Consider the following 22,659-nt stretch of genomic DNA (forward strand, 5'->3'; position numbering starts at 1 on the left):
TGCAGGAAAGAATCTGTTACATTTGACAACCTGCACCTGCTGTGTGCCAGACCTTGCTGTGAGCAGCATTTAACTCCCACAACAACCCCGTGGGGTAGGGACTACATCATTATTTTGCAGAGATGGAAACTGAGGCAGAGAACAGGTGAGCACTTTGTCCAAGGTCACATGGCCCGTGACTGGAGGTGCTGGAATGTCAGCCCAGGCAGCCTGGCTCAGAGTCTGTGTGCTTAACCACGGCAATCCCATGCTGGTGAGAACCCTGTCCCATCACCTTCTGGCAAGAGAAGGGTTAAAGAGACCACATGCGTGCTAACTCCAGTTGCTCTGGGATACACAGAGCCCTATTTAGAATGTCACAAACACAGAGAGGAATTACCTGGGACAAGGAAAGCATGCAACCGGAATCAGTTCCCAGATACACTAGAAGCCCAGAGGCAACATAAACCTCCTTTATGTTCAGGAAAAACCTTCTGTGCTCCGCTAAAAGAAATGTAGAATGCGAATTTTAAACAAGAGCATATTTGCAACTAAACAAAAAATTGGGGGAGGGGGAATTAGCATATGAGTATTAGAATTAAATCTTGTGATTCAAAAACTTATTGCAAAATAAGGAGACATCAACACTGCACAACATGAAGTTCAATTCAATTTTTTATTTTTACCTTTTAAAGATTATTTATTTTAAAGTCAGAGTTAGAGAGAGATCTTCCAACTGCCAATTCACTGCCCAGATGGCCACAATGGCTGGGGCCAGGCTGGGTGGAAGCCAGGAGCCAGGAGCTTCTTCTGGGTCTCCCAAGTGGGTTCAGGGGCCCAAGGACTTGGACCAGCCTCCACTGCTTTCCCAGATGCATTAGCAGGGAACCAGAATGAAAGTGGAGCAGTCAGGACTCGAACCAGTGCCCATCTGGGATGCCAGCATTGCAGATGGCAGCTTAACCCACGGCACCACAGTGCCCGCCCCAATTCAGTTGTTTTAAATACCCTTGATGTGCATATTATACAACATACTAATACCTCAAAGATCTTCAAAAAATGAAAAAAATAAATGATATATTATTGAATGCCAATTTATACCATGACTAAAATGATCAGTCTTAGGGAAGACATACATAGATAGAAGCAGTAAGAGAGTTTGTTGGGGCCAGCTTTGTGGTCTAGTGAGCTAAGCAGCTACCTACAACACCAGCATCCCATACAGGTGCCAGTTTGTGTCTTGACCACTCCTCTTAAGATCCAGCTCTCTGCTGTGGCCTGAGAAAGCAATGGAAAATGGCCCAAGTACTTGGGCTCCTGTACCCACAAGGGAGACCTGAAAGAAGCTCCTGGCTCCTGGCTTCAGCCATGGTGTTTCGGCCATTTGGAGGAATGGACCAGCAGATGGAAGTTCTTTCTCTCTCTCTCTCTCTCTCTTTCTCTCAATCTCTCTCAATCTCTCTCTCCCTCTGTGTGTGTGTGTGTGTGTATCTTCCTCTCTCTGTAACTCAGTCCTTCTAATAAATAAATAAATAAATAACTCTTTAAAAAAAAGAGAGAGAGTTTGTTAAATATAGGCCCCACTTCCAGAAAGGACCAAAGCACACCTAAACATTTATGCTAAATATTAGGCTAGGAGAAATCTGTGATTAAAAGAATCCGATAGATCCGTAAGTAGGTGGCGGCATTTCATGGAGACGCGCATCATACATTCCAGTCTTCCTCTGCTGCAGAAATGCTCTATGATCTGCCTTGTTACTTAGCTTCAGAGCCAACTCACGTCTGAAATAATATATGCTTAACTTATTTCACACAAGATTATAAGTTAATTACTATTTATAAGCTATCTAGAGATAAACAGATTAGGTTAATAACACTTTGCAGCTTCATAAAATCTTTGCTCTGAGAAGCTCAAGGCTTGTTGCCTGTTGCACTGGCAGTGTGCTCTGTCTGCTGTGTTCTGTTCGTGGGAAACATGGACAAAAGAGTAAAACTTGGATCAGGTCACAGCACCACCAGTATGAAGTTTCTGCCTCTTAACTTACTGTTCTAAACAGGAGCTGATGGTCCAACTTACACTTTTGTATTTATTATTTCTAAGCAGTTTTGGTCAAAACAATTCATGCATTCCAACTCATCAAGTATTCCATAGCTTTTCATAACAATAATATTGGGTGTTTCCCAAAGTATTTGATATCCACAGCATTGAAAAATCTCATGGAGATACATTTGACTCAGTGGTGAAGCCACTGTGAGGATACCACATTACTCATTGGAGTGTGATGCTCAGCTCTAGCTTCCAACTCCAGCTTTCTGTCGGTGCAGACCCTGGGGATGGCAGTGATGGCTCAAGCAACTAGACTTGTGCTGCCCACATGGAAGACTTGGATTGCTTTGTCGGCCCCAGCTTCAACTTTGGGCCATTGCAAGCATTCAGAGAGTGAACTAATGAAAGGGAGTGCTCTCTCTCAAGCGCGCTCTCTCTCTCTCTCTCTGCCTCTTGAATAAGTAAATTAAAAAAAATTTTTAAATCTCATTCAGAAAAGTGGGTACTGTTTCAAAACCAACCAGATAATCAGTTAACCAATCGATTTGTTCCATTTTAAGTGATAAAGACTTGACCCTATCTAACATGGCCACGTTATTATAATAATTCAAATAATTGATACTTACAAAATGTTTGTGCCGTTCAGACCGTCTTACAGCCATTCATTATAGGTGCTGCTCAACATTCATTTGCCACTACTTGCTGGTATTATTTTCATTTGCCCAGTAGGGAAATGAAGCACAAGACAAGACAGTTTCCCTAGAGCATCAGGGCACGGGGATGGAGGCGTCCATCTTGTCTACCATAACGCTGGTTTTTCTAGGCATGCTGAAGCAGCCTTCTCCTTCATATATTTTACTCCCCAGGGATGGGTATGAGGCTCACTTCTCAAAACAATGCCTTAGAGTGGGAGGGAAGGTAGGATGAGAAGAATCTCTGTGTTCCTAACTTTGTATATGTGAAATGCGTGAAGTCTGTATACCTTAAATAAAAGGCTTCCAGGTTTTAAAAACTGACTTAAATACATCAGTTTAAGCTAAAAGGCAGTAAATAATATCTTTGAGGTAAGAAAGTGAATAGTTTAAAGACTCATTTACACGAACTGCTGTTTTGCTCTTAGACCAAACCCAGACATCTCAGACAGATAACTCTCCATCAAGACCAGATATTCATGGATTTTAGTGAGGTTGATAAAGTCTTCTATGACTTCAGTTTTCAATTTTAAAAAAAATCAGTTTAAATACCCCCACTACCAAAAGATGAGTAGACAACGAGACTCTCTGGAAAACAGTTGTGCTGACAGGGAAGGCAGGGGCACCAGTGTCGTGGCAGAGGGGGTTAACCACTGCCTACAACGCCAGCATCCCATACAGGTACCAGCCTGAGCCCTAGCTGCCCATTTCTGAGCCAGTTCCCTGCGAATGCACCTGGAAAGTCAGTGGAGGATGGGCTGAGTGCTTGGGCCCACACCATCCACATGGGAGACCCACAGATGGAGTTCTGGGCTCCTAGCTCTGGTCTGGCTCAGCCATAGCTATTGCAGAGGTTTGAACCAATGGATGGAAGATTTTTTTTGACAGTGAGAGAGAGAGAGACAGAGAGAAAAGTCTTCCTTCCATTGCTTCACACACACACCCCCAAATGGCTGCTACAGCCAGAGCTACGCCAATCCAAAGCCAGGAACCAGGTGCTTCTTCCTGGTCTCCCATGCGGGTAAAGGGGCCCAAGCACTTGGGCCATCCTCCACTGCCCTCCCGGGCCACAGCAGAGAGCTGGACTGGAAGAGGAGCAACCAGGACTAGAACCCGGCACCCATATGGGATGCTGGCACCGCAGGCGGAGGATTAACCTAGTGAGCCACAGCGCCAGCCCCTGGATGGATGATTTCTCTCTCTCTCTCTCTCTCCACGCCCCCCCCCCCGTCTCCCTCTCTCTCTGTAACTCTGCCTTTAAAATAAATAAATATTTTTAAAAAGGAAGAGCACACTCAAAGTAAGAATAATAGAAACATTCTGTGAGTATTTGCAGGACAAAAGCAGAAGGCATTTCTCATTTGAATTATTAATTCTTTTGTATATGAAAGGAAAACCTTGACTTCATTCCAGAGGTCAGAAAGGTGCACTGTACATTCACTCACATGTAATTTTGACCTTTGAAGCTATGATTTCATATTACTCCACCCGGCACCTTTTTATATATAAAAAATATCCTTGAAGGCACCTTGCCGCCTACAAACTGGACACTATTAAAAATCACCCAATTATGAAAAACAGCAATTAGGGTGCATGAACTATTTCATTATAGATTGATACAGGTAAGTCTGAAAAGACTCCTGAATCCTATAAAAGGCCAGCAGCGCTAACCTCTGAAAAGGCTCTCTTTGGCTTTGCTTCTGTCTGGGAGCAGGTCGCTCGGCTGCGCTGTCGCCATGTCTTTCCGGCTTCCTAGTGGATCGAGGCGGATCTGCTCGCGAGCTGGGTCTGTCAGGCTGTCCGGTGGAGGAACCAGCTTTGCAGCTGGGAATGTGTGGGGCGGGTCAGGGGCAGACAGCAGCTTTCCTTCCACTGTTGGGTGCATTTCTGCTGGGGGTAGCGGGTCCAGAAGCGCCATCTCTGCTGGCTTTCTTGCAAATGACTACGGCCTCCTCGTTGGGAACGGCAAGGTGGCGATGCAGAACCTCAACGACCGCCTGGCGTCCTACCTGGACCACGTGCGAGCTCTGGAGGAGGAAAATGCGTATCTAGAGCAGAAGATCAACGGCTGGTGCAAGAAATACGGGCCTGGCTGTTCCCGCGGACTTGACCATGACTATAGCAGATACTTCCCAGTCATTGAAGATCTGAAAAGCCAGGTAGGAAACACAGCTCTGCATACTTTTACTGCAGATTTGGAGTGTACACACACACAAAAGTGAAAATATTGTGTAGTCAGAAAATGTATGTGATACAGAATTTGTTGCCTATGTATTCCCAGTACTAAGGGCAGTGCCTGGCAACTGAAATCTGTGGAAGTAAGTAATGAAAGAGAAAGTTTCCAAATAGACGCCATTGCCTCTCAGATGTCCACAGGGGATGGGTTCCAGGAACTTCCTGCAAACACCAGGATCTGTGGATGCTCCAGTCCCTTAAATGAAATGGCATGGCAGTTGCATAGACACTACACACATCTCCTGTATACTTTGCATCACCCCAAGAGTGCTTCCAGCACCTGGTGCAATGTAAAAGCTACCTACAGAGCTTGCATTGCTTATAGAATAGGGACAGGAAAAGTCTGCCAATGTTCAACACAACCACAATTTTTACAAAACATTTTCCACCATGGTTGGTTGAACTTGTGGATGGGGAACCCATGAGTGCAGAGGACTGATTGTGTCATCATTTTGTTGTTCTTATATTGAACTCATGCCTTTTGATCAAGAGTAAAAAGTATCCACGTGACTCCTAAGATGGGCCATGTATTATCAAGTGAAGAAAACCCAGATTCTTCCAATATAGAAAAAAGTGATGCTGAAAGAGATCTGATGGGTTAAGAACATATAGAATCACACTGAAGTCTGCGGGTGCCTAGGCCTTTTGGTACTTAATTTTGCACACTCTACCCTATTTAGATCATTTCTGCGACCACCAATAACGCCAGCATTGTTCTACAAAATGACAATGCCAGACTGACAGCCGACGACTTCAGGCTGAAGTAGGTGAAAATTCTTAAATGATTATACTAATAAAAGTAAAACTGCCAGAGCTGGATTAAAGAACAGATCTTTTGCTTTTAAACCAAAAATGATTGTATAGGGTTATTCTAAATCAATGAAAAAATTGCATTAAGATGTCCATATAAAAATGGCTAGCTATGTGTAGAAGTTTTTAAAAGTTGACTTGAATGGAGATGAGCGATTACTAGAGAATGGGAGGGGTGGGAGGGGCCGTAGAGGGAGGCTGGACAAAGGGAATGGAAGCGTTGTTAGAAGTAACAGGCTCCGGTGCTCCAGAGCACAGAGGGGTATCACTCACAAGCAATGTATGATAGACATAGCATGTATGTGGATACAGAAAGGGAGAGAGGAAGGGAGGAGAGGCACTGGAGGACTCGGAACACGGAGGAAAGGTGGGGAGATGGGCATGCGTCTTGATTGGATCAGCCGACACTGCGTGCCTGGGCTGAAATACTGCACTTTGCCCATGCAAGTGTGTACATTCGACATCAATCAAAAATTCTAAGAATCAAGAAATTTCCAAAAAGGGGCAATCATAAATGTTTAAAAACTGACAGTTCAGCACATTGGCTGACAAAAACCAGCTCTGAAGACAATGACACCTCTCAAATAATCTTCGTAAACCAACAGGTGTCTCCACCTGTTCTAGCACTTCCCAACTGCGGGAAGCTTCAGAAATGTGTCCAGGACACGAAACGCCGTTAAAAGTGGCGCCTGGCTCCCGCCTACGACAGTTCTCAAGCAGCTTAATGACTTTCAGGTACGAGAACGAGCTGGCTCTGCACCAGAGCGTGGAGGCCGACACCAACGGCCTCCGCAGGGTGCTGGAGGAGCTGACCCTCAGCGCGGCGGACCTGGAGACCCAGTGCGAGACCCTCCGTGAGGAGCTGGCGTATCTCAAAGCAAACCACCAGGAGGTAAGGAGCCTGAGGGCGGCTTCGATCGCCGCTCTCTCCCGCTTCAAGCCCGCTGCTCCTTCCACAGCCCGCGACTGTCCGCCAGGGTCCCCGGCTGTGGGTAGGCACACGGACCCCTCTTCCAGGAAATGCAAGTCCTGCAAAGTGCGTCAGGGGGAAACGTGAGTGTAGAGATGGACGCAGCCCCGGGCGTGGACCTGACTCTTCTGTTGAACAACATGAGGGCTGAGTATGAGCACCTGGCCGAGGAGAACCGCAGAGACGCGGAGGCCAGGTTCAACGAGAAGGTACTTCCGCCGCGGCCGGCACACACCGCGCGTGTTCAGGGCACGGTCTCGCGGGCCACTAACGCTTCTGAAAATCGCTCTTCAGAGTGCGCTGCTGCAGCAACAGATTTCCAATGATGTGGGGGCAGCCGCAGCAGCCAGAAATGAGCTGACGGAGCTGAAACGCAGCCTGCAAACCCTGGAAATAGAACTGCAGTCCCTCCAGGCTGTGGTATGTCGCAACCACCATTGAATCGGGGGTGTGCGTGAGTGTGCATGTGTGTGTGAGTGTGTGTATGTGTGTGAGTGTGTATGTATGTGTGTGCTATGTGTGTATATGTATCAGTATATGTGTGTGTACATGAGTGTATATGTGTGTATACATGTGTGAGTGCATGTATGTGTATATATGTGTGTATATGTGTGTGAGTGTGCATGTATATGTGATTGTGTATGTGAGAGTGTATATGTGTGTGAGTTTATGCATGTGAGTGTGCATTGTATATGTGTGTATGTACATGAGTGTGTGTGTGTATATGTATGTGTCTGTGAGTGTGTGTGTGAATGAGTGTGTATATGCCTGTGTGTCTGCTTTCTGTTACGGTAATGAAATACCCAAGACTGGATGCTTACAAAGAGAAGAGGTTTATTTAGCTCACGGTTTCGGAGGCTGAAAGTCCAAACAGCATGGCAGCAGCTTTGGCGAGGGCCCCACTGGCTGCTTCATGATATAGGAGGTGACAACATGGCAGGAGTGCATGCCAGGGGGAGAGACCTCAGGGCCAGACAGGAAGCCAAAGAGCAGGCCTGGGGGTGTGGGGAGGTGACAGGCTCACTCCTGTATCCCGAGACAGCACCGTCCCTGACCCACGAGCTGCTCCCCAGGCCTCCTCTCAGCACGGCCACACCATGGACCCAACTTCCAACACACGCACCTCTGCAGGACACATGCAAGCCACATCCAAACTGAAGCAGTGTGTGTGGGCTCACAAGTAAATCCACAGGTATATAATAGATGTAGGTGTCTAAGGAAACAGAGGTGTAATGGAAAACACCAAGCACACTTGTGCAACTACTCACATATACCTTACAAAAGAAAGTATATTCACTATTACAAATCTCTCCATAAACATTACTTCTGATTCACCAATCCCAAAACTTGGAAAATGACTTTTTTAAATTGAGAGTCATTTTTATTAATCTTTCAAAAGTTAATTTTTGATGGAAAACATTTAGACCTTGGACAAATGTTTCTTTTTCACCTTGAAGCTGCTTGATTTTTTTTCTTAAAGGCTTTTTATTTATTTATTTGAAAGGAAGAACTTCAGAGCGACAGAGAGAAGCTAAGAGACAAGAGAGATTCTCTCCACTGATTCATTCCCCAAATGGCCACATGGTGTAGCCTGGGCCAGGCTGAAGCCAGGAGCCAGCACTCCATCTGTATCTCCCACATGGGTGGCAGGGGCCCATGAACTTGGGCCATCACGTGCTTCCTTCCCAGCCCACGAGTAGGACGCTGGATGGGAAGAGGAGCAGCCAGAACTTGAACAACAACTCGGACATAGGGTTTGGGAGAAGCAAACCGCAGCTTAGCTCCCTGGGACAGATGAAAGCATACACCGCCATTGCACTTTGCATATTCACAGCCTTCCTTGGTTCCTCTCACAGAAAGAGTCCTACGAGAGCTCCTTGGCGGAGATGGAAGGAAATTACTGCCTCCAGCTCCAGCAAATCCAGGATCAGATCGGGGCCATGGAGGGGCAGCTGCAGCAGATCCGGACGGAAACCGCCGGCCAGAAGCTGGAGCACGAGCAGCTGCTAGACATCAAAGTCTTCTTAGAGAAGGAGATCGAGACGTACTGCAACTTACTCGACGGCCAAGACAGGTGAGCCACCCGCCCTCACGTCAGCCAGGCTTTCTCCGCGTGTTTCCCGAGAGCGCGTCCTAGAATTTCCTGCTAGGAGGATCACGCCCCAGAGGTCCTCACTCACGTACTGCGGCGCGTCGCAGTCAAAGCAGAGCACAGTCTAGAAAGTACCCGTATGCATCCTAATATAAAGGAGGCTTGTTTAGAAACAGGATGTCTGCCGGTTCAGGTGCTCCGCAGGAAACACGGCTCTCTACAGCTTGGCGTGGAAGCCGCTTTCTTGCCCTAAGTCACCCTGTGTTCCTCCTACTGCACTCGTCACCCCCACTTGCAGGCCGCGTTAGAGATGAGGAATGAAGATTAGGACGAGCTCTCTGGGGCGGCGCCACGTTTCCGCAGCCAAGAGCAACAGCCCCAGAGTTGCAGTCCTGGTGTGAGTCACAGGCTGCGGGAGCCCATCGCTTAGCCTCCTGCACCCGGTGTCCTCCCTGGTAAAACTGGGATAACACCGAAACCAGCCTCGCAAGCCCTCGTGGCCACGGCCGGAGGCGCTTGGTCATCACCGGCTATTACTGAGTGTTTACCCGCGGTCGCACCAGGACTAGGTCACATCTTGGGCATCCTCCAAGCCCAGGGGCAGCCCCCTTCCGGGACTACTCCCTCCTCAGAGCACATCACTTCTTTGCCGCTGGGTTTTCACCTCTCTTACGGCACAATTCTTGCCGTGGTAGAGCTCACTTTGTGAGTAAATATTTTTTCTTTTCAAAATCATAAATTGCTTATTTCTTGGCCCTATATATTTCTTTCTTCCTTTCTTTCTTTTTTCCTTTCTTTCTTCCTTTCTTTGTTTCTCTCTCTCTCTCTCTCTCTCTCGCTCTCTCTCTTTCTTTCAATTATTTACAAGGCAGAGAGATAGGGTGCCATCTGTTGGTTTATCCCCCAAAATGCCCACAACTCCTGAGCTGGGCCAAGCGGAACCCAGGAACCTGGAAGTCCATCTGGGTCTCACACTTGACCGGTGGAGACCCAAGCACTTGGGTGATCACCTGCTGTCTCTCGGGATGTGCATTAGCAGGAAGCTGAGTCAGAAGCAGAGCCAGGACTCCAACCCAAGGAAGAGCCGGGACTCCCACATGGGCTGCAAGCATCCCCAGAACCACCGAGCCCAGTGCCCAGCCCCCAGCTCTGTGTTTTCTGTTGCACCCAGCCCAGTGTTCCTGCTGAGTAGGCACACCACGTGCAAGCGTTAGCCAACTGATGGAAAAGTTCAAATGAAAACTTGGGGTTACCTACATGGCTAGATCAAAGAGGTGATAGCTCTGTCTTACCATGTGGCCATTTCTGGTCCCAAAAATCCTCATAAGATCTTTCTCTCACCAAGCTGAAGTCACGAGACGCTCACGTCCCTATACGCCCAAGGAAGTTGAATCTTACCGAAGTTAGAACGCCAGACCTCTTATTCCCAACTTGTCATTATTTATTCTTTTTTTAAAAAAAAGATTTATTTTTATTAATTTGAAAGAGTTAAAGAGCGAGGTAGAGACAGAGAGAGAAAGGTCTTCCATCTGCTGGTTCACTCCCTAAATGGCTGCAATGTCCGGAGCTGAGCCGATCCAAAGCCAGAAGCCAGGAACCAGAAGCTGCTTCTGGGTCTCCCACATGGGTGCAGGGGCCCAAAGACTTGAGCCATCCTCTGCTGCTTTCTCAGGAGCATTAGCAGGGAGCTGGATCAGAAGTGAAGCAACTGGGAGTGGAACTGGCACCCATATGGGATGCCGCTGCTGCACGCTGGGGCTTTAACCTGCTGCACCACAGCGCCAGCCCCCATTATTTATGAGCTCCCAGTTGAAAGAAAAAAATGCAAGAATCCACTCTTTTCTTCACAGAAGAGGCCTTTCCACATGTCCCAGATCAAAAGGCTGCAGGGCTGTGAAGTCTGGAAACGCAGTGAAAGGTATGGAAGGTCTTCTGCTTGACGTAACGCCTCCAATCATCCTCAGTTTTATTAAATAAGTCGCTTATTTTTAAATTACATAGAGTCTGTTTCTCAGTTGAGTTCTAGTGAATAAATGAGAGTTCTCCACGTGGGCATCTTGTATTTCTGTAAAGCAGACATCAAATGACACAACAACTGAAATGAAGGAAGCAGCCCACAACATCTTTCTGTCCTGAAACATGCCATTTTTCACAGTTTCAATGCCTTGGCAAAAGAGCTACTTTATTTTAAAGCACAAAAATAGGGCCAGCCTTGATATTTTAAAAAAGACAAAATTCCTTGCTCTACGCCCATACATGCCCAATACTTAAGTTGTTTTAATTCATGTTTCATTCATGCTTTCAAATGCCCATTTCTCTAAAAACAGAGCTAAATACAAGAGTTCTTCAAAGGTTTGTTGGAAAATGGAATTCAAAAATAAGGTCGGTTTCGGATCAAAAATATTTTGAAATCCATACATAGTTTTTTCTTAATATACATTTTCCATAAGCTTCTGAAAATCCCTTTATCTCTATGGATTTCAAAAAATTTTGCACCAAAATAAACTTACCTTTTAGCTCCATCTCCATGGATATTTTTGAAATACCTGCTCATAAGATTCAGACTCTTGCTATGCATTGATTTCGAACAGAGTACTATTTGTCAATCTGCTGCAAACTTGCAAAACATTTCTTTTTAAAGATTTATTTTATTTTATTTGGAGGAGAGAGAGAGAGAGAGAGATCTTCCATCTGCTGGTTCTCGCCCCAAATGGCAGCAACAGCCAGGGCTGGGCCAGGCTGAAGCCAGGACCCAGGAGTTTCTTCTGGGTCTCCCGCGTGGGTTCAGAGGCCCAAGGACTTGGGCCATCCTCTGCTGCTTTCCCAAGAGCATTAGCAGGGAGCTGGATCAGAAATAGAGCAGCTGAGGTTTGAACCAGCACCCATATGGGATGCCGGCACTGCAGGTGGAGGCTTAACCTTCTATGCCCCAGTGCTGGACCATGTTTAAAAACACATGGAGCATAACTAGATGCCTTTTAACCTGCTAAGGGTGAGCACTAAACTCTCATGTATTTTCTTTTAGACTCCACGGAAGAAACTGTTGTGAAAACCGTGGTTGAGGAGCTGGATCAGCTTGGCAATGTCCTTTCACTGATCGTACACTCAGTGGAAGAGAAATCCTCTAAAGTCAGCAACATCACAGTGGAGCAACGAGTACCTTCGAAAACTGCATAGTGAAGAACGGGTCACGAACGGGAATGAAAAGAAAGCCTGCCTTCGCAAAATCCCACTCATCCAGTCACCTAAGGAAGTTACTCATTTCTGCCCATATTCTTGCATGGAATCCTTTTCAAGGGAAGGAACTAGCTTGCTCTGTCCCTAGTTCCTACTTTCATTTTGGGGGGGCCTTGTTTGCCATTTCATTAACATTCTTCTGTTTCAAGCTATTTTTTATCAGCCTGGTTCTTCCTTCCTTTCCACAGCTGATGCCACAGTGACAATACTAAGGGCGTGCTAATAAACTACCATGCTTCACTTCGCAGTTACACTGGTCTCAGTTGACAACAAATAAGTTGGGGTGAAAGAGCACTAGCGCCCATCGCTGGTCCCGAATCTGTCCCGCAGTGGCTCTGTGGCTTAAGCCCTTGCGTTTGGACTGGTATGGCTGTAAAAGAAAGAGACTACAGCTGTGTTCGCCCTCGCGAAGCTTAGCCTGCATAGATGAGCAGCAAGCCTACTTTACCGAATCTGAATCTGGTACAGCACGTGTGCCCCCCTGTCTCCACCGTGGTGACGACCAAGCAAATGTGGACCTGCACTACTCCAGCCTAGGCGGGGCGGAGGGTTGGGGGTCTCAATCTTGCTCATATCCTGCACACGGATGCTGCTTACCATCCTTGCCAAATTATCGGGGAAAGCAAGTTCTAGGCTAAAGAAAGCTTTTCACTTGGGGTGGAATGAGGCTGTGAGCTCTGCCATCCCCTGGGTTTCCAGCTTGCACGGCATGGCATCCCTAAAGCTGGGACATAGACAATGTGGGGTTCCCGATGGCCCCTACACACGGAACTACCACCTGAGTGTACTGGTCCCCCTCTGCTTGCATCTCCAAGTCTCGAGGTAGCCCTGATGGCCATCATTTGCTGCTCCCAGGTGAGGTGGTCGATCTCAGTGTGGAGACGGTTCCCCAGACGCAGACCAGCTGAAAGCCCCCTTGGCCAGGGTCCTCCTGTGTGGACGCTCTGATCACGATGGGGAGGCCATAGTCCCATGGTGTGGAGTTGCTAAGTCAGCTCAGCAGTGAATACGATTCCTGGTTACCGCGTATTTTCCTCTTTTAGGCGACCGCTTCCCTTGCTGGGCTTCATGGCTCTCATTCGGTCTAACAGGGTCTGTCACAGGCTGTCTGTCAGCTACACCACCAGCTCTCTGAAGACGTGGCTGACTCATCGCCCGCAAACACAGTGCCAGGCCTCTTTCTCTTGTGAGCACCAGTACACACCAGTCCTTGCTCCAGTAGAGTCTCTATTCTTTCCAAGAACAAGCTGCCTAATTTCTGTTTTTCTCTACCTCCCTTTCCTACTTAAACAGATAAATAGGCTTGCCTATCTACATAGGCAGATTTAGTCTTTTTTAATTTTTTTTTAAGATTTTGTTTATTTGAGAGATAGTTACAGACAGAGGGAGAGACAGGGAGAGAGGTCTTCCATCCACTGGTTCACTCTTCAAATGGCTCCAAGGGCCAGAGCTGGGCTGATCTGAAGCCAGGAGCTTCTTCTAGGTCTCCTATGTGGGTGCAGGGGCCCAAGCACTTGGGCCATTTTCCACTTCTTTCCCAGGCTATAAGCAGAGGGCTGGATCAGAAGAGGAGCAGCCAGGACTTGAACTGGCACCCATAAGGGATGCCAGTGCCACAGGTGGAGGCCTAGCCCACTACACCACAGTGGCAACCCCCAAGTCAGATTTAGCCTTAACACAAGCATAAACTATGACTCAAAAATGTGTGCTTTTAATAATAAGCAATTCTATCCCTTAAAGCTGGAAAACTTAAGTACTCTTCCTCATTTCCAAAAAAAAATCAGTATGTGTAAAAAATTAAAATTAAAAATATAAGACCATCACTAATACTTGGCAAATCCCCAACATGTCTATTGGGCATCTTTAATTGTGAATTACCAATTTGTAAAACTAAAGACAAGGTAAAAAGAAATATACATATAGTTAAACCATAATAAAACTGTAAAACAGAGAAGATCTTAAAAATTAACTGTATGAGAAAAATTGCATTACCTTCAAAGGAGTGAGAGAGTGATTCACACTGACCTCTCCACAGGGGCAATGGAGGCAAGCAGACAGCAGAAGGATGTCTTCCATGTACTCGGAGAATTCCAAATTGTCGAGATTTATAGAAAGTGATCAACCCCACTAATAACCAGAAAAATACAAATTAAAACACACGAGATGCCATCACACACCCACATGGTTGGCAACACCTTTAAACTATTTGCACAGTTATTCATTCTACTGTGGAACAATTTTCATATGTAGAACTACTATAAACAATACTACCACAGTCATTGTTACCTGGTACATGTGCATATTAATTTCTCTAGGATACAATCCAATTGCTATGGTTTAGGTATGGTTTGTCCCCTCCAAAACTCATGTTAAAAGTTGGTCCTCAACATAACAATAGCACTGAGAGGTGCTGGGCCCTTTAAGAGGCTCTGTCTCAGAAGGGACTGGTGCCGTCCTCACAGGGTTAGGTTACTCTTGCAGGAGTGTGTTCTCACTCTCTTAGGCCAGTATTTGGCACCAGTGATGCCACTTGTTAGAAAGTGAGGCTGCCTCTTTGAAAGTGTGGTGTCTCTGCACACACTCACCTGCCCGTCCACTTTCTGGCATGCTGTGAACGCAACAAGAGGCCCTCACCAGAAGCCGAGCAGAAGCCAGTTCCATGCCCCCAGAACTGTGAACCATAAAACACTTCTTTGCTTTATAAATGATCCAATCCAGGGAATTTTGTTATGCAACAGAAAATGGACTGAGGCACCAAAACTGCATGCTATCTACAAGAGATCCACTTCATAACAACATGGCTAGAGGCCGGCATCGTGGCACAGAGGGTTAAGCCGCCACCCACAACACCAGCATGCCATGTGGCGCTGCTTCAAGTCCCAGATGCTCCACTTCCCATCCAGCTCCCTGCTAATGCACCTGGGAAAGCAGAAGATGACCCAAGTCCTTGGGCCCCTGCACCCACGTGGGAGACCTGGAACAAGCTCCTGACTCCTGGCTTCAGCCTGACCCAGCCCAGGCCATTGCAACCATTTGGGGAATGAACCAGGATATGGAGGATTCTCTCTCTCTCTCTCTCTCACTCTCTCTCTCTCTCTCTCTCTCTCTCCTTCTCTATAACTCTGTTTTTCAAATAAATAAATAAGTCTTTCTTAAAAAAAACATAATGACATGGATAGATTGGAAATAAAAAGATTAAAAATATATATACTATGCAAACGATCAAAATCATCAGTGCTAAAGTAATGTGAAATAAAGTAGACTTTGAAGAAAATTACTAAGGACAAAGAGGAATATGTATTACATAATAATGAAAGAATTAACCCTTTAGGAATATTCAGCAATTCTAAATACATCAAACAAGAAAACTTCAAAACACTTGATGAAAAAAACTGACAGAGTGGAAGGACAAATAGACAAATCCAAAATTATAGCTGGGGACTTCAATATCCCACTTTATTAGTCTCTTTCATCTCTATGACAGTCAGGGGGCAGGCCAGCTTTATGAAGAGAAGAGGTCAATTTAGCTTCCAGTGTGGGAGCTTCAAGGGCACGGTGCTGGCACCAGCTCAGCTCTGCCGAGGGCACTCCTGGCGGTGTCACATCAAGGCGAGTGGCAGTGGCAGGAGCAAGTGCTAGAGTGAGAGATCACACCTCAAACAGGAAGCCAGAGAGGGGCTGGGGTCCCACGGCTCCTTCCAAGGACATGTTCTCCCTGGACCTGAGGACCTACCAGTAGGCCCCAGCCCTCAGAATCCCATCACACGGAGGACCAAGACTCCAACACGTGGAATACGGTGGGCAAACTACATCTGCACTGTGGCACTCATTTGCAGAAACTGATAGAACACAGAAATCCGGGAAGGGTGTAGAAAAACTGAACAGGAAAACCGAACAACAGACTCCAGCCCACAGTCAGAGAGCTCTCCACTCAACCACAACAGAAAACACATTCCTCTCATGCATGGATGGCACGCAGACTGTACCTTGGGTCATATAATAAAGCCTTAAAATTAAGATTATACTGAATATGTCCTCTGATCATAATGGAATCAACCAAAAATCAATATAGAAAGTCAAAAGAAAAACCTCCAAATACTTCAAAATTAAATGACACACTGCCAAGTAACCCATGGGCTTATGCATTTTTTAAAATTATAAAGGGTGGGGCCAGCACTGTGGCACAGAGGGTTAAAGCCCAAGCCTGCAGTGCTGGCTTTTCATATGGGCGCCGGTTCGAGTCCCAGCTGCTCCTCTTCCAATCTAGCTCTCTGCTGTGGCCTGGGAAAGCAGTGGAAGATGGTCCAACTCCTTGGGACCCTCACCCACATGGAAACCCAGAGAAAGCCCCTGGGTTCTGGCTTCAGATCAGCTCAGTTCTGACCATTGAGGTCATTTGGGGAGTGAACCAGCAGAATGGAAGACCTCTCTCTCTTCTCTCTGGCTCTACCTCTCTCTCTAACTCTGTCTTTCAAATAAATAAGATAAACCTTTAAAAAAATTAAATAGTGAACATTGTGGCTTAGTGGGTTAATCCACTTCTAGGGACACCCACATCCCATACTGGAGGGCCTGGCTGGAGTGCTGGCTGCTCCACACTGCGGATGGAGCCTCCTCCTCACTTGCCTGGGAGGCAGCAGATGATGGTTCAAATGCTTACACACCTGCCACCACGTGGGAGACCTAGATACAGCTCCTGCCTCTGGGCTTCTGCCTGGACCAGTCCCAGCTGTTGTGGACCTTCGGGGAGTGCATCAGTAGATAAGAGATGTGTTTGTGTGTGTGTGTGTGTGTGTGTGTGTGTGTGATATTCTGCCTTTCAAATAAACATACAAACATTTGAAAACATAAACAAACAATTCATAAAACAGAGTAACATCAGCAAGATGTCAAGATAGGCGGTCCCCCACTCATACATCCCCTCCCTCACAACAAAAACTTTGCCTCCATCCATAGGAAAAAAAGTTCCTTTGCTGGAGTCTTGGGATTCAGATAGGAGCCTATGAAACTCCAGTGGAGCCCACAGTCCAGAAAGGTCATTTTTAAAGGGTAAACTTGCACCTAAATAGCGGATCATGCTCCTGGCTCCAGACCCCAAGATGACCCTGTCCCACTGCAGGCTTGGCTACAACCCATTTGGCCCTGGTCCTGCTACCAAACCCATCCATTGGGAAGCCCAGGGAAGAGCCACACACTCCAGTGCTTTGCAGGAGAGGCCCACCCACATGCACCTAGTTGCAGACCCTGAGAGGATCCTAGGACTTGGTCTTTGCCCCTCTCAGCTGTGGTCACTCACACCAAGACCCAGAGGTAGCGAGGTCCACCTGAATCCCGGGGGAATGTTTGCCAAACGTGATCCTCCCCACAGATACTTGAATGGTCCTGAACCTTAGCTCTGGCCCCTCCCAGCTACAGGCTAAGCAGACCTACCAGGCCAGAGACCCATCAGAGACACACCCTTCTGTGTCCCTGGGGCAGGCTTGCTGACCTCAGGCCCTCTGAAGATCCTGAAACAGCCCTGAGTGTGGTCCCAGCCTTCCTCATCTAGGTGGTCAGACAGCAACTCTGCCTACACAGGGGTCCAGAAGGAGGAACGCCCCTCCTCACCCTGTAGATGGGCCAGCTGACCCCATGCTCACAGAAGACCCTGAAGTAGCCCTGAAGAAGCCTGACCAGCCCCTCTCAACTGTAGCTTGAGATCAGTGCTGCTCGCACAGGACCCTGGAGGGAGACAAGCTCACCAGGATCCACAGCGGCTGGCCCACTGCTGTCAGTCCCACTGGTGATCTTAAAAGGGGCCTGTAATCCATCTCGAGCCCCTCTCATCTGTGATCAGGGAGAGCAGGCCTGCCTGCATGGGGAGCTTTCCAGAGATACATCCAAAGGTGACCTCAAAGACAAGACTAGAGGCTCAGCCTCAGCTTTAGACCGTGGAGCATTCCTGGAACTCAGTTCTTGCCCCTCTCAGCTATAGACGGGAAGTGGAGTCATCCAGGGACCCAGAGGAAGTCACACTCATGCATACACCTGCTAACGGCCACACCATCTGGAGACCCTAACGTGGGCTCTTATCTGAGTGTCAGCCCTATAGACCCTGGTCCTAGAGACATTCCTCCCAACCTCAGTCCCACTGTGGGCCCAGAAGCAGCCATGTGCTTCAGTTTCAACTCCATTCAACAAGCACAGTCCCAGAGGCATCCCATCAGCACAGGAACCTAACAGGAAAAGCCTTTAACCTACCAAAGCCAGTCTACCAAGGTTAGAAGAGGTGTTTGTTCCTCCAAACCCTTCCAATGTAAGGCTACTGATAATGGAGAATTAGGTCAACATGACAACACCAAAGAAAACTAATAAAGATCCAATAACCAATCCCTGCCCCTCCAAAAATCTGCAAATTTCCTGAAAGAGAATTCAAAATGATCATCTTAGTGAGATGCCAGAAAACACAATAGACAACTAAATGAAATTAGGTAAACAGCCAGCGCCGCGGCTCACTAGGCTAATCCTCCACCTGCAGCGTGTGCCAGGTTGGGGCACTGATTCTGTCCCAGTTGCCCCTCTTCCAGGCCAGCTCTCTGCTGTGCCCAGGGAATGCAGTGGAGGATGGCCCAAGTGCTTGGGCCCTGCACCCCATGGGAGACCAGGAGAAGCACCTGGCTCCTGCCTTCGGATCAGCACAGTGTGCCAGCCGCAGTGGCCATTGCGGGGTGAACCAACGGAAAAGGAAGACCTTTCTCTCTGTCTCTCTCTCTCTCACTGTCCACTCTGTCTGTCAAAAAGAAAAAAAAAAGAAATTAGGTAAACAATCCATGAACAAAATGAGAAGTTTAATAAAGAGATAGAAACAATAAAAAGAGAACCAAACTGAAATTCTCAATCTGAAAACTACAAAGAATGAATTGAAAACTTCAGCAGAGAACTTCAACAGCAGACTCAGTCATGCAGAAGACAAAAATAGTGACCTCAGAGATAGGTCATTTACGGGCCAGCACAGTGACCCAGCGGGTGAGGATGCCATCTGCATCACTCGCACACCTATCAGGCACCAGTTCAAGTCCCAGCTCTGCCCTTCCAACCCAGCTCCCTACTAATGTGTCTCAGAAGGCAGTGAAAGACGACCCAAGTGCCCGGGCCCCTGCCACCCACATGGAAGACCCAGATAGAGTTCCTGGATCCTGGCTTCCGCTTGGCCCAGCCCCAACTATTGTGGGCATGTGGGAAGTGATCCTGCAAATGAAAGATCCCTCTCTTTCTTTCAAATAAATAAATATTTAAAAAAAAAAAAAAGTAGGCCATTTGAAATTAGTTAATCGGGGAACCAAGATACAAATATAAAAAAGAATAAAGAGCAGTGGGCATTGTGACACAACACACTGTATACACGGCTCTTTTTTTTTTTTTTTTTTTTTTTTTTTTTTTTTTTTTTGACAGGCAGAGTGGACAGTGAGAGAGAGAGAGACAGAGAAAAAGGTCTTCCTTTGCCGTTGGTTCACCCTCCAATGGCCGCCGCGGCCAGCGCGCTGCAGCCGGCGCACCGCGCTGATCCGATGGCAGGAGCCAGGAGCCAGGTGCTTTTCCTGGTCTCCCATGGGGTGCAGGGCCCAAGCACCTGGGCCATCCTCCACTGCACTCCCTGGCCACAGCAGAGGGCTGGCCTGGAAGAGGGGCAACCGGGACAGAATCCGGCGCCCCGACCGGGACTAGAACCTGGTGTGCCGGCGCCGCTAGGCGGAGGATTAGCCTATTGAGCCGCGGCACCGGCCCTATACACGGCTCTTACGCCTGCATCTCACATTGGAGTGGCTGTGATTGGGTCCTGCCTCCACTTCCAATTCAGCTTCCTGCTAATGCACCTGAGAGACAGTAAATGATGGCCTAAGTGCTTGGGTTCCTGCCACCCAGGTAGGAGACCCAGACAGAGTTCCTGCCTCCTGATTTTGGCCTGGCCCAGCGCTGGCTGTTTCAGGTATTAGGAGAGTGAATAGATAGATGAAAAAAATCTTTCTTTCTCTCTGCTTTTCAAATAAAAAAAGAGTATTAAAATTAAAATTAAAAATATAAAGAAAGAATAAAGTATAAGTAACCTTTGGGGTAGCAAGCATACAAATATACGAATTATAGAGGCTTCAGAAGGGAGACAGAAAGAAGTAGAAAGCTTATTTAAATAACTGCTATTTGAAAACTTCCCAAATCTTGAGAGGAATATAGACCTAGGTATTCACGAATTCAATGGAAACCAAGCAAGATCCGCCCGAAAAGATACTTCAAGATACAGTATAATTAAGTTGTTGAAAGACAAAATCTTGAAAGCAACAACAGATAAGAAACTAAAACCAAAAAAAAGGAGTATATTGATATATTCAATTTTTTTAAAAGATTTATTTATTTATTTGAAAGTCAGAGTTACACAGAGAAAAGGAGAGATCTTCCATCTGCTGGTTCACTCCCCAGATGGCTACCACCTCTGCTGCTGGGCTGGGCCAAAGCCAGGAGCCAAGAGCTCCTTCCAGGTCTCCCATGTGGGTGGCAGGGGCTCAAGGACTTGGACCACCTCTGCTGCATTTCCCAGGCCATTAGCAGGGAACTGGATCAGCAGTGGAGCAGCCAGGACACATACCTGTGTCCATACGGGATGCCAGCATTGCAGGCGGCTGTTTAACCTGCTACACCACAACGCCAGCCATTTCAATTTTTTTTGAAAGCTTCCAATCATGAATACCATACTCAGCAAAGCTGTCCCTCAGAAATGAGGGAAAGATAAAGATTCTAGGACTACAACATGATCTTATGTAAAGAAAATTCTGAATACTTCATTTATTTAAACTGTTAGAACTAATAAATTCAGTTAATTATCAAGGTATAAAATCAACAAAATACAAAATTAAGAGTATGTTTATACACTACTAACAAACTATCTGAAAAAGAAATGAAGAAAATCACCCCATTTACTGTAGCATCAAAAACTACATAATAAATCTAACCAGAGAGTTTAATGATATGTACACTGAAAACTATACACCATAAATGTGTACATAAAGAAATGATGAAAGAAATTTAAGACAAACAAATGAGTGGAGAGACATCCTAAGTTTGTGAATTGGAATAATTAGTACTGTTAAAATATCCACACTACTCAAAATGAGCTACAAATTCAGCAAAGTCCACACCAAAATTCTAATAACAGGGGCTGGCATAGTAGTGTAGTGGGTTAAGCCACTGCCCGAGATGTCAGTATCCCAAATGGGTACTGGCTAGAGGCCCAGCTGCTCTGCTTTCAGTCAAGCTCCCTGCTAATGCACCTGGGAAAGCAGCAAAAGATAACCCAAGTGCTAGGGCCCCTGCACCCATGTGGAGGCCTGGATGAAGCTCCTGGCTTCTGGCTCCTGGCTCTTACCTGGCCCACACCCAGCCATCATGGCCATTTGGGGAGCAAATCAGTGGATGGAAGATCTCTCTATCTCTCTCTGTCTCTCTGTAACTCTGCCTTTCAAATAAAATACATGTCATTTTTTTAAATTCCAATAATGTTTTTCACAGAATGCAAAAACAATCCTAAAATTTACATGGAACCATAAAAGACCCTATAGCCAAAGCAATGTTGACCTCATCTCAAAATCTGCGGCAAAAGTCACAGTATAGTCAAGATGTCAAGGGGCTGGTAAAGGCATATAGAACAGAAGAAAGCGCCCAGAAACAAATCCACGCATTTACGGCCAACTGATGTTGGAGGAGCAAAAAAGAAAAGGTACCAAGAAGACACATCACAGAAAGGACAGTCCTTCAATGAATGGCATTGAAAAAACTGGTTACCCACATGCACAATAATTCAATCTGACCCTAATCTCACCCCATACACAAATAGCTCAAAATGGCTTGAACACTAAAAACAGAACACTTGAAACTGTAAAACTATTAGAAGAGCTGGCGCAGCGGCTCACTAGGCTAATCCTCTGCCTGCGGCACCGGCACCCCAGGTTCTAGTCCCGGTCGGGGTGCCTGATTCTATCCCAGTTGCCCCTCTTCCAGACCAGCTCTCTGCTGTGGCCAGGGAGTACAGTGGAGGATGGCCCAAGTGCTTGGGCCCTGCACCCCATGGGAGACCAGGAGAAGCACCTGGCTCCTGCCTTCGGATCAGCTCGGTGCGCCAGTCACAGCGCTGGCCGCGGCGGCCATTGGAGGGTGAACCAACGGCAAAGGAAGACCTTTCTCTCTGTCTCTCTCTCTCACTGTCCACTCTGCCTGTAAAAAAAAAAAAAACTACTAGAAGAAAACGTAGGGAAAAATACTTCTTGACATTGACAGGGCAAAAAAAAAAAAAAAAAGATATGACCCCCCCCCCAAAAGAGCCAACAAAAGCAAAAACAGGCAAATGGGATTGCAGCAAACTGAAAAGCTTCTGCAGCACAAACGAATCAGCGTGTGAAGAGGCAGCGTACAGATCGGGAGGAAACACGTGAACCAGACATCTGGTAAAGGGTTAGTATCCCAAATATATAAAGAACTCAATAACCAGAAAACATTTCTCAAGAGAAGGCATACAGGGGCCAGCCCAGCTGCTCCACTTCCAATCCAGCTCCCTGCTAATGGTCTGGGAAAG

At 46.8% G+C, this 22,659-nt stretch overlaps 1 protein-coding gene across 1 annotated transcript; it reads left to right on the plus strand.

Moving 5' to 3' along the window:
• Nucleotides 1–4,352: 4,352 nt before the first annotated feature.
• KRT26 (keratin 26) lies at nt 4,353–12,312 on the plus strand. Its single transcript, XM_008271448.5, has 8 exons — nt 4,353–4,877; nt 5,634–5,716; nt 6,499–6,655; nt 6,781–6,942; nt 7,028–7,153; nt 8,590–8,807; nt 10,676–10,743; nt 11,851–12,312. Exons 1-8 carry the CDS (start codon nt 4,455–4,457, stop codon nt 12,000–12,002), a joined length of 1,389 nt encoding a protein of 462 aa, XP_008269670.4. The 5' UTR covers nt 4,353–4,454; the 3' UTR covers nt 12,003–12,312.
• The last annotated feature ends 10,347 nt before the right edge of the window (nt 12,313–22,659 follow it).

This window comes from Oryctolagus cuniculus, chromosome 17 (genome assembly GCF_051225735.1).
Source record: "Oryctolagus cuniculus isolate XC-2025 breed Fujian yellow rabbit chromosome 17, ASM5122573v1, whole genome shotgun sequence".
NCBI classification, from domain to species: Eukaryota; Metazoa; Chordata; class Mammalia; order Lagomorpha; family Leporidae; genus Oryctolagus; species Oryctolagus cuniculus.

Bases quoted from the DNA above. Each gene is read 5' to 3' on its own strand.
- KRT26 (XM_008271448.5), top strand. From the start codon at position 4,455: ATGTCTTTCCGGCTTCCTAGTGGATCGAGGCGGATCTGCTCGCGAGCT. The intron at 8,808-10,675 runs GTGAGCCACCCG...TTTTCTTCACAG, and splicing joins TTACTCGACGGCCAAGACAG to AAGAGGCCTTTCCACATGTC. The intron at 10,744-11,850 runs GTATGGAAGGTC...ATTTTCTTTTAG, and splicing joins GTCTGGAAACGCAGTGAAAG to ACTCCACGGAAGAAACTGTT.